Genomic DNA, 12,805 nt, shown 5'->3' with positions numbered 1-12,805 from the left:
AGTCCACTCTGAGTGACCATTATTTCACAGCTCCTCAACGTGGAGACGTCACGAGCGTTCAGTTAGTCAAAAGATGAGTGCAGAAAAGCATGGAGTTGCATCAGACATTTATAAATCTATTACTAATTTATGTGTTCAAGTTCTTCATACGTTCTTAGTAACTACTGCTTTCAGTGTTTTAATCATAAATGCCAAATGTTTGAAAATGTGGGCATGTGTCTCAGAGTCGACAGTATTCATGCTGTTTACAATCAAGTGAAAGAGAGAGAGTATCTGATGATGCTAGCCAATGTAATTTGATTATTGGGTCTAATGTCATCAGCGTAACCTTTTATAATTCGAGGTATAGCGTGTTTCTTGTGGGAAAAGTTATTAATTTACGGCACAAAGGAAGTGCGTCAACCATTGTGCAACCACAACAGGGAGAGGATAGTGTTTTTGTTCTCCGCAGTAGATATCTCCAGTTAAAGAGTATCAATGGAAGTTCTTTGTGGTTGTTACTATGCCAAACAGTGGAGAAACAATCAAAGTAACCGTGGAAACTGTGGTAGTTATCAGGCAAGTTTGCTCTTTAACAAGCTAATTTTGTGGTTTCATTCAGCTTACTATACTAAAAATACACCTGGCAGTAAATAGGTCTAAGTATTTTGTAACAGCTAATCTCTCTGTAAGAACTACTTTAGCAGTATTAGTAATGTGTGCAGCCTACTTTAGTAACTCATAAAACTATACTTCAGGAGAGTTATGTTATAAGTAGGCCAACTTATGCAAGCAGCTGGATGAGAAAAAAGTGACGGGCAGAAAAGAACAGTTGTGAATAGATTATAATGCCCTGGCACTAAATTGAAAGTATGGACAAAATCTAGATAGCTCAAAATGTAATGGATAATTAAAAAAGGAATTAAAGTAGGTTAAAAAAGTTGAAATAGAATGGAACGGCTTGCAATAAATTGGGCTCTGATAATAAAGAATTTGGGGAAAATAAGTGATATGGAAAAATCTGAGAGTGTGGCTTGAAATGGCTTCCAAAAAGTGGAATGTTGCCAACAAAATTGAGTGTTGAATGGTATGGAAGAGAACTGAATGGAATGGCTTCTAACAAAATGGAAAGTTGTTAACAAAACAAAAAGTACAAACAACAAAATGTAATATGAAAGAATTTGAAACAGACTGGAGGGGGCTGGAATGGATTTCAAAGAATGGAGTGTTCTGAACAAAAATGAAATGGAACAGTTTGGAACAGAATGGAATGGTTTAGAACAGAATGGACTGGCCTGAAATGGAATGGGTTCCAACAAGATGGCCTGTTTGACCAAATTTAACACGAAACAATTTAGAACACAATAGAATGGTTCAGAACAGAACTGAGCGGCCTGGAACTGAATGGATTCCAACAAGATGGAATGTTGGGAACAAAATGTAATATGGAACATGGATGGAATGGGTTAGAACGAAATGGATTGGTTTGGAATGGAATCCAACAAACTGGAATGTTGAAATGGAACAATTTGGACTGGGATGGAATGGTTTGGAACAGAATGGTCGGCATGGTGAGGGCTTGTCGTGCGGCTAAAGGAGGTTAGGAGCATTAATGATCCCAGCACTGCATTAAAACCTTTATTAGTAACAATGGACCTTCACAGAGGCTTTTTGATAAAATCCTATGTAACACAAAAGTAACACACACACACACACACAGAGATATTCTTCTCTCATACCAGCAGACGAGACTGAAAACACACAAAACTTAACGGAGAAAAGCAGACAACAACGAAGGGCCACAAAGACAGACGACAGCACAACACATGCAGACAATGGAATGAAAATAACACATACACACGACAAATTCAACAGTTAATGATCTCAAATTCATTCTATTGTAGGAAAAGACATCAGTCCTGTTTTGCCCCATATATATAAAAAAAACCAAAAACAAAAACACGTATAATACCTTCTGCAACAGAAATACGGTTAAACATGTAGCACATGGGAAATGACAAGTGGGAAAAAGTTACGCAAGGCAAATTGTTAAACAATATAAAATTAAGTTATTTATGCCATTTTGCATGCTCTGTATGATTTGGCTAAATATGAAGGGATGCAGAATGGCTCCATAGGAGAGGTACAATGACATCAAGGGAAAATAAAGGAATGATAACATGATTAAGCAAAATAAATCTCCCTTTAGTTATGTAGAACTTTTCTCACCACTACAACAAGCACAGTACATGTATGCAACTTAAATCTATTTATATGCTTATAAACATAACTCATTCGCCCTGTAGTTATACATATATCTTTTTAAGATAGATTACTTCTCCCTTTCATATGTCAATTGTAATGATTTATGAGGTACCCTAAATAGACCAAAAGCTTTACTGCTTCCATAGAAAAACTGAGAAGTAGTTTATCAAAACACTGTGATAATAAAATAGTATTATAACTTCTAACCACCAGGTGGAGCAATGGTCCAGATCCAGATTACAGGAAAATTGCTCTACCTGCTGGTAAAAAGCAAAACACACACTCAAAAGCAAGTGTGTTTGAGAGAAATGTGCCTGTGAGATGTGTGTTGTGCTGCATATTCATGTAAAATGTGTCATGATGTGTTCTGCGTTTAGTGCAAATATCTACATGAGCATGGAGATGAGGTGTGTGTTTGTACATGTTTGTCAGTAAAGATGTGCATATATGTGCATCAAGTGTCATCGGGGTGTGTGTGTATGTGTCCACAGCATAAAGGTCTTTTCCAGCCAGAGTAGGTCAAAGCCATCCAGTTCTGTTGCTGCTGCTGTTAGAGAGCCAGTGCCAGAGTGAGGACAGAGCGATGAAAAGAAAGAAAGAGTGCAGCCTCCAGAAAAAGAGTGCAGCCTGAGAAAAACACTGCAGCCCCGTCCCTCCCGGGTCCTCTCCTCCTCTCTAGCTCCATCCACAACTACAGCCGAGGACTTCTTAATACTAATGACTTTCCCTTGTGGGATGATGACAAACTTGCACCAAAAAATTAAAAAACACGACTCTAACTTGAATCTAGTGACCAAACGGATGAAAGCAGAGAGGTGAGATGGGTGGTAGTTTGGTAGGTGGCGTTAGATTGTTTAATGGTTAGCAGCGTTAAACAATGCTGGGTAAAGTGACACAGCAAGGCTAAAACAAAAACACCTGCTGATAAGAGATAATTAAAATAAAATATATTTATTTGATTATTTTAGTCTCCCATATGTGTGTGATCATGGGGTGACAGTTTAAATCATTACATCACCAGTTATAAAAAGGACGTTACCTGCATCTGAGGCTAAGAAGGGGTTAAGATTAGAAAGAGAGTAGTTTGATCTATTGCACCATTAAGACTCGACCTAAATCTGGGATGCTACAGGGGGAATATGGGCTCACACACACTCTACCTGCTAAATAAATGGAACAAAGAAGGGTTTGAGGATGAGGTGGGTGGGAGGGACGATGGAGGGACGGAGAGGAAGAAGGGTGAGGTGTTATTGTGCTGCGTGATGACGGAGTGATTGAGTTAAGTGAGTGGGTGGCTGGGTGAGGGGGAAGTTAGTCAAAATAATCAAATAAAAAAAAAAAAAATGGGCCAAAACACGGCACTCAAAACCAGAAGGCTCAAAAAAAAAAGGGGCCAACCACAGAAAAAAAAGGAGGAAAGATAAGGCTCAAGGCACAAAAGTAAGATTTCAACAAAAAAAAGCTGCACGAAACACCAAAAGGGGAGGAAATATATATATGTAAAATATATATGAAGAAGAGAATATACGTATATATCAAGGGGTTATATTTAACGTTGGGGGTGTTGCCTACCTTCTCGGAAACCTGAACGACAGATTTCTACAAAAACAAAAGAGGGATAAAGAAAGAAAGAGAAACAAACGGATATATAAAAACGTATAGATTTATGACTTTCCTGTAAAGACAAGCTGCCCTCTAAGTAGCAAACTTTAAAGGGGTAGTTTGGATTTTTTTTAAAATTTGGAATTGTGTGAGGCACTTATCCGTAGTCAGTGTATTACATACATTAGATGTAAGCTGGCCGGAGTCCAACAGCAACAAAACGTATTTTAACAACCTGAATAAAAATCATTATTAGTTTAAGTGTGCTCTATTGAGAATATTTTCACTGCTCTATCCTTCATCAGTAAGCCCATTTCGACAGGGAAACTGTTAACTGCTTCAGATTTCCATCTATGCTCTCGTCAAAGTAACCAGACTCCATTGAGAAAAACAGTAATTTAAGCTCGCTGAAAACAGGAGCTGCTGGTCTACTGCTGCCTCCATCAGTTCATTAGTTTCTGTTAGTGTGACTTTGGTAAATCCCTACAGATGGTTTTGGAAGCCAAAGTCACACAATAACACAAATAAACTAACTGATCAAGGCAGCAGTGAACCAGCAGCTCCTGTTTTTAAGCAATGTTAAATCACTGTCTTTCGCAATGGAGTCTGGCTTTACAAAACAGCGATATAACAGCTTCATTTTCCCATTGAAAATTGCTGTCTGGCTTTAAAGTAAAGCAGTGAAAATGCTCTCAATATGACGTACACTCAAACTGTTAATGACTTTATTTTTAGGTGGCTAAAATAAATTTCGTTGCTGGACTCTACACAGCAAGCTGCTTAGCTTCCATGTCGGACTCTAGCCTGCTTCTTCAAACTTGGGGCGTGCCGACTTACATCTACTGCTTGTGATACATTATCTTAGGATAAATACCCCATATAACCCCACTTCAGAAAAATCGGAACTATCCCTTTAAAGCAAACTGTCCAACATGAAGCAGGCTCATTTGGGACTGAAGCAGAAAGTAACATTGAAATAATCAAAAATAAACAACAAACAAAAACAAAAATCAGTGTTACTGTGTTTAAATGCGGGAATTTGGGGAGTGAATGTGTTAACAGACATTATTAAAAATGTACACCAGAACATGTCAGAAGGAATTAAGGAGCTCTGTGGGAAAATTCCATTAAGAGACCCTGTTTGAACACAGTCACCCCCGCCTCCCCTCCCCTCGCAATATAAAATGAAGCGCTCCTCCACATACAGAGCAGTCCTGGGTGATCCTGAAAAGAAGTGTTGGTGAGGTGAAAAGTTTAAATGTGATAAAAAAAAAAAAAATGATAAAAGGGAGAGAAAACCACCTCCTATATGCACACAAAGACACAAATGAAAATGCACAGGTTAAGCAACAACTTAATCTTTAACACACATTGAGAAACTTAATCTAGCCAACACACACATGCAGGCACATGGATGTGTTTGAAGGACGGAGAAACATCACTCTCCAGACCAAGCAGGAAAATGCAGTGGTGAGGTTATGTGATATGTTAATAAAACACCGCTCTAGTGTATATATATATATGTGTGTGTGTGTGCGTGTGGTCAAAGCACACAAACGCAACATAATCTCTCTGTCTCTACCACCTCTACTTCCTAAAAGCACGCCAAGTTGTGTGTGCATGTGTGGCGTGCATGTGTGTCAAGGTGTCCCCACTAGCGGTATTTATAGTTGAGGGAAAAGTGATATCTCCGGTGTAACCATGGATACTGTCGCCACGGAGCTACAGTATCTCTGAGTGGGAGGCCTAGAGAGTGGCTGTGCCTGTACCTCCGCCTCTTACACACACACACACACACACACACACACACACACACACACACACACACACACACACACACACACACACACACACACACACACACACACACACACACACACACACACACACACACACACCAACTCCCACACATACAGGCAAGACACTCTGATCATTCTCCATGAATGTCAAGCTTAAAAATACCCTAAATACGACTCATCCTTTCTTTCTCTTCCTTCCTTCCTTCCTTACGTACATTTCAACACTTGTATTCATTAATGAACCTCCGGGACTGCGAGGTGACACAGGCGCAATGACGAAAATGTCACCTGCTCCCTCCGCTTGGCTCACTGGGCCCTTCCTCTCTCCGTCTCGTTCGTTCCTGACACCTTTAAACCCTCACTTCCTGTCACTTCCTCTCCTCCACCAGTCTGACGGCGGCCTCTGATTATGATATGCCAGTCAGCCTCGCTGCTCCTTTTTTCATACTTCTCTCTCTCATTCTGACTCAGACTTCACCACCCTTCATATATCATTTAGATCAAACAGTGAAATTTTACCTCTTTAAAGAAATGGCTCAGCCTTTTTTTTACATGAAACTAGTGGATACCAATGGGTTTGGTGAGAAGTCGTCTAGCTGTCAGAAGACACTGTAGTCAGAAGTCTCTTTTACACTGCCTCTTCAAGACTGGAATATTGTGCTGTTTAAAAGGAACAATCGCAGAATGCAGGAACAGAGTTGTCTCGTCTTTAAGCCACCGTGAAAGGTAGCAACAGCGCCAAAACGGTGTCTGTAGTCTCTTTTGCACTGCCTGTTCAAGGCGGCAATAATGCGCCGCTATGCCACATCGCTGTTCTGTATATAATGTATGATCCCTGAAAGGGGGAACAGAGTTGTCTCGCCTCTGAGCCGGGAACAGAGGTAGTAACAGCCCCGAAACAAGGTGTAAAACTTAAAGCGGGACAGACATCACAATGGGTGGGGCCAGTGGGACGACGTGTCATGTGTACGACACTCCATGGGTGATTTAAAAAAGTAGCTTTTGGCAAGTAATTCAAAGAAGAACAGCAGCAGTAAATGTCTGATGTCTGATTCTGGGAGCTCTCATTGGATGGTAATTTCTTGTAATTTTAATTGTATAGAGTTGTTGTATAATTTTATGACCGTAACTTACTCGTTACCTCGCTAAATTGGACGCACTTGGACGCAAAGCATGTCTTGTACATGGCTTTCCATGTTGTAACTACGAACTCATGAGTTCCATTTAGGCAGCATAAAATGATGCCACCGTCATTTGGTTGTGTGTTAAAATGCAAAGAAACCCCACGGCGCGATTTCTGTGTTAAAAAACGTCTAGGGACTACTCCTGGTAAATACTACATTAGTCAGTTTTTTCCTTCTCTTCCACTTTTTTAGCCACAATATACTATCTGTACCTCACTTACACAGCAGAGTTGGATCAAAGCTACAGAACTGACTCCACTTCCACAGATAATTTAAAAAATCTAAATAAAACAACTTAAGCTTTGATTACAACTAGATACCCAGAAGAGCAGTTTTAGTGCTGCAACCTGCAGTAGAGGACTGAGATGAAAACTGGGCCAGACGGGGAACCAAAACCAAAATTACTCCTCAGTCACCACTGCTCCCAACAAAATTATAGAGGAGACACAGCTGTTCCCTTCCTCTCCCTTTCTGCTCCCAGCAGAGTTACAGATCAGCACAAGTTTAGTGATAGGGATGAGATGAGACCAGCCCCTTTAAAGAAATACTCCAGTGATGACATGGACGTACGGTGCGTCGTTGCCGAGAGGAAACGAGCACATGAAATGGCTTGTAACGTAAACCTAGTCATTTTCTCTTTAAAGCTGAAACCTCAATACTCAGAAAAAGCTTCAAACTCTATTTGTGCTGCAAAGTAGCTGGATAATAAGTAGAGCAGCTGCTACCACACTGCTCTGCATTTACTGTGAACTTTCTTCTTCTGCCACAAATCCTCTCCTGTTCTATCCGTCATGCTGCTTCCTTTCTCTTCTCGCCGACACTGCAAATAGTATTATGCAGAGTATTTTCCCACTTTCCCATGCTCCTGCCTCTCTTTTCCGCCACTCACCTGCGTACAAACTTGGATGTGAACTTGCTGAAAATCCCTGTGGCGCCGTGTGTCCTCCGGGCCTGGCTGTTGCCATGTGACAGCGATGGGGACGCGGGCCCGCCGGGGTAGGCGGAGCCCTGCTGGTCCCGGGCACCTCGCTGCTGGCCCGCGTGGAATGTGCTGCGGATGCCCACCCCTCGGGAGAAGTTGGTGCGGTCTGACACAGCGGCGCTGCTGATGTTGTGGGCAGATGGTGAGGCACCGGGCGCCCGCTGAGGTGGGGCACTATGGAGGTGGTGTGGGAGGAAAGAGGAGGGATATGGAGGGAGGGAAGGTAAAGAAAGAGGTGATACAGAGGAGGGGAGGGTGTAGGAGAGCAGAGAGGTGGATGTGGAGAAGATGAGAGAAGTGTGAAAAGATTGGAGAGGGATTGGGAAGAGGTTGGAGGGTGTGATAAGAGAGGAGGCAGAGAGGAGGAGGTGCAAATGAAAGGAATTCAGGGTGACGGAGATTGGACAGGAGATGAGGGAAGAGAAAGCAGCAAAAAAGTGCAGTTTGAAAGGTGGGGAGGATGGAACAAAAGGAAGAAAGTTACAACAAGAGGGGATGAGAGTGAAGAGGAGGGATGTGGGGGAGAAACAAACAGTTAGCAAACACCAGTAAAAGAAAATCACTTCCCTCTCAATTGCTACTTACCTCAGTGTAAGGTCATATAAGTATCTATGTCTGTTCAACCTCTGTTTGCCCTCATGTTTCATATAATCCCTTAAATCAGCCAAGTCAATATTTAGGGCCACATCAGGTCAGGAAACACACGCAGATACACACAGTTAATCCTCTGTGCCTCGACCGTAGGGCAAAGCATCACAAACCTCTCTCTCACAAACACACACAGAGACAACGACACACCAACATTTTGCACACAAACTATTCACTGAGCTAAAAGCTTGCATTTGCTTTGTAAGCATGTGCGTGCACATCTTCTATGCCGGTGTGCAGCACCAGTGCACCTGCAGCAGATGGCAAACATAAACAGAAACAGCAAAAGCACACAAACTGAAAGACAAAGACAGAGTAATAAATGCAGAAAGTGGAAAAAATAGAGATCTCACTCAGTTGGACCATTCACTGTAAAGAGGCTGCAATGGGACTGGAATACCACATAATACAAATGTTGCACGTGCAGGATGTGGTTTCTCTCATGTGGGCTGTCAAAATCATTATTCATATATAAAATTAGGAAAGGCATTATTTAATAGGCTTATGCATTCAGGTAAATGCTTCAAAACTAGTGACCGAAAAAAGCTGAGTTTCAGTTTTTCCTTTATCTCTCATGTGCAACGCAATTTTTCTCTATAAGACTAGACATCGAGGTAATATTTAGATTTCAGGCAAATCAGATTTGTTTCTCAAATCAGATCTTTCAGACAGACTGTCTGCACTGTTTTTAACAAGTGATCAGGTCAGACTTGTGCGTCCAGATATCACCAGCCTATCTGATGTAACGACGAAGGCATCAGTAACTACGAAGCGACGCTGGTGGCGCAGCTTTCCAACATGAAAGTACGAGAAATGGAGGTCCATCATTTTGGCATTCAAGCAATCACGCTGCCAAGCTGTGGTTCAGAACTCCTCCGTCGCAAAGCGATAGCAGACAGTTTATTTTGCTGTGTGTCCACAGACTCCTGTTCTTCATGTTGTCCTCCACAGCGTTCATCAGCACTCTCCGTCCCTCTGAATTCGATGTTATGTGTCATGTTGTGATGCAAAAGACGCTTTAAAATCAGATTTAAGTGGCCAGAGTGTTCAGACTGAAGACACATGGTAGTAATCCGATTGGAATTGTATTGTAAACCACCGCTAAATGTGGTCTGGATCTGATTTGCAAAAGTCACATTTAATGTGTTTTTTTTCTTTGCTGTCCAGACTTTGTAAAATTAATCTGGATATTCAAAAATACAGATTTGGACTAGCAGTCCGAACAACGCCTTAGTCAGTAACAGAATTTTTTTTTTTTTAAACTGCAACTGACCCATAAAAGAAACATGCTATTACTGCCAATCTGTAGTCTCACATTATGGCAGCTGGTCTGTATCTGTTACTATGTGAAACATTACATATAAAAAAAGAGAGACACAATCCAAAATCTTGTAGTTCCCACATCTTTTGAAGATGGGTAGCTGAAAAAATGTTTTTTTCTGATTTTTAAGGACAACGTGGTGTTTTCTCTATGGGATTGGGCGGGACTTGAATAGTGTATCTGCTGGAGCAATCTGTAATAGTCAAAACTCATCTCAGTGTGGGATTTATTAGGCAGTCCCATGCAGACCTCTAATACACTCAACACTTTATCAAGAAATGCTTTCCGGTGAAGTTTATTGTCTAACTGTCTGATGAACAGCTTCATCGGATCCTTTTAATTTGACGTGGATGTGTTCAAGTTGTGCACGGATGACAAACACACAGCTGTTCTATGAACACAGAGGCAAGGAGAGAAAGGCTGGATCTGACAGGTTAGTGGGAACCGGTGTGACATATTCTAGTTATGAAGATGACTGATTGATTGGGAAAGACTACATACTGCAAAAAGGGAAACAGCTGTAATATTTTCAAATATCAACATATAAGGGCTTTCCAAGGTCACTTAAGGAAAGATTAGTTACGGACTGTAAGTATTCCAAAGGTGTGATATTAGGCGCTGTTGCAAGATGTGGATGGGGGCTGATGTGTTTTCATGGTGCAGCTGGATATTTTTCAGTCTAAGCATGCTTGATTTGCATATTGTAGACAGCACCTCTGGGTTATACAAATGTGGCTGCCCGTGTGCAGCATCACTTCATTGCAGCTCGTCATCATGAATACTCATGCAGAATTTCAAACATTTTTCAGAAGGGTAACTGGGGACAGCTGGATAAAACAGGAATGGGTAGGACGTCACGGCACAGATTATGTTCTGAGAAAAAGGTGCCTATTCCTCACTTAGGGTACAGTCTATGTGTTGGAGCGGTACCTTCTCTCCAGCGTTCCCAACCAGGTTCTGAACAGCCCAAGCTCACTGCTGAACGACGCATGCAACAGAACGAGACTTCAACATAGAGCAGACAAAACCACTTACAGCCAGAGGGCCACCTTGACATTTGCTCTGTTGGTATTTTAGCCTGACATTTAAGGGGGGCGAGGGGGGGAGTGTTCACTAGACAACTGTCACAGATAGGGTGGGGGTCTCTGAGGCTGAGCTGATGTGTCACTTGCACAGACAGACAGCATTTAGAGGGCAAGTTTGGTATTTTTCAACCTGTTTTCCCATGTTTTTGTATCTAAGTCTATTGAGTGAGAGGCTACAATGTGACCACTCATTGCATGTTTGCACCATCAATTTATGTGCACTGAAAATGGTGGTTGTTGCCACTGAAAGGCACAGATTGTTATTCTAAGTGTCTGACAGCTTATGGAAAGGGTCCGTACAGAGGTACACCTTTTTGGAAAAGAGGAAGATCCTTTTCATTTGATCAAAACGGCAGCTGCAGCGGCCACAGGTTCGATTCTGGCTTGTGGCCCTTTGCTACATGTCTTCCCCTCTCTCTCCCCCTTTGACAATTAATCACAAGCAATCTCCTGTCCTATCCAAAGGCGAAAATGCCAAAAAATGTATCTTAAACAAAAAAAAACCCAGAGCACTGAAATTGCCATCAGCTTGCCCACCAGACTCTGTTTAAAAAAACCTGTCATTTTATCATGGTAAATCACACTTCAGTCGACAAAAGAAAAATTTGCAACTCGCAACTTCCACTGCTCAAACAATCACCAGCTCTGGTTTTGTTGAAATAAACTCTCAATTCATGCAGTTAAATGTGAAAATATGTTGTCTCTATACACGCTTAAATCATTTAGTTTTAAATGGAGCCTGTGAGTTTGGCAACAGCAATTTCAAGGCTGTTTCTGGTCAAACAAAAATGATCTAAGGTCTGTCTCTAATGTTATGAGACAGAATATGAATCAAAGCCTGTCACTGACAAAAACAAGCACTTTTAGTTCACGTACACTGATGGTGTGAACACGCCCTGAAATTTACAGCCTGTTTTGCAGCTGCAGGCTTGTCACTGAAAACTTTTAAAAACTGTTATTTTTATAAGTCACTTAAACACAGAAACATGGGAAAATAGGGTACAGGTTGAAAAATACTAAAAAAATAAAACAAAATTTAAGGTATCTGTGAAACATATTCACAGACCTCCCACTGTATATTGTGACACATGGCTGGCAGGGGAAAATATAGGACTAAAACTCAAAAATATCAAAGTAGCCCTTGAAACAGATGCTATCAAGCAGGCGAGCTAAACAACAAAGCACCACAACAGAGCACACACACAAGCCAAGCACACAGACAGCAAATACACACAGATGACCAACAAGACACGGTCGGGTCATTACTCCATTTCTCTCATTCAGTGAGACACACCACAGTTATTTGGTTAATAGATGAAGACGGGGTTTTCCCGGGCAACTTCATAACTGAGGTGGGTTTACATAGCAGATTGAGGCTGTATAAGAGAGCACTTAACAACCTTTGAGAACAAAAAACAGAGGCTGTGGGAACCTTAAAAGGGACTCCACTTCTTTAAACGGAACTGAAATTCTCTTGATCAAGCCAGGGAAAATCCTTTTGTCGACAAACACGACATGCCAGAAAACTAAATGTACATCAAGCACATTAATCATCAAAATACTGACACATGCTACAGATTGCACAGATACATTTTCACAATAACATGCACCAACACAACTATCACATCTGCGTTTAGTCTGGTTCTCCCCAGAGCACTTCTGAAAAAATCTTTTTCTCTAATACCATTTGGCAGATGTTTTTTGGGATGTCTTTATGAATGTGATTAATGATTATGACAAGTGTAACCACTGCTGACTATCCATCTGGATGGAGAGCGCCTTCGCATACATTAATTTAAACCATTTCACTTCAGCTGTTATTTTCCTAAAGTAGTGACCGTCACTTCCTTGAATCAGCATGATGGTGATGCCATTCTGCCTCTGACACAGCCTCTCACTAATGCAGCTTACAGCTCAGAGACTTACCTGAAAATGTCAAC

At 41.4% G+C, this 12,805-nt stretch overlaps 1 protein-coding gene across 13 annotated transcripts in view; it reads right to left on the bottom strand.

Annotated features, from left to right (window-relative positions):
* mark2b (MAP/microtubule affinity-regulating kinase 2b) overlaps positions 1-12,805 on the bottom strand; it is a 64,933-nt gene that overhangs the window by 5,463 nt on the left and 46,665 nt on the right. For 8 of the 13 annotated variants that reach the window (XM_042511956.2, XM_042511960.2, XM_042511959.2 and 5 more), the window contains 2 exons: positions 7,719-7,985; positions 3,817-3,843 (listed from right to left, as the gene is read on the bottom strand). In XM_042511956.2, coding sequence (XP_042367890.2) covers positions 3,817-3,843; positions 7,719-7,985 — 294 coding nt within the window. Of the gene's footprint in view, positions 1-3,816; positions 3,844-7,718; positions 7,986-10,710; positions 10,759-12,805 lie in introns of all 13 variants that reach the window. The other 5 variants (XM_042511957.2, XM_042511958.2, XM_088073602.1 and 2 more) reach the window with 2 other exon arrangements.

The sequence above is a fragment of the Plectropomus leopardus genome, chromosome 23 (assembly GCF_026936395.1).
Source record: "Plectropomus leopardus strain MGB_pleo_1.0 chromosome 23, ASM2693639v1, whole genome shotgun sequence".
Lineage (NCBI taxonomy): Eukaryota > Metazoa > Chordata > Actinopteri > Perciformes > Serranidae > Plectropomus > Plectropomus leopardus.
Note: the sequence above shows the minus strand (reverse complement) of the source record. Positions and strands in the feature narration are given on the sequence as shown.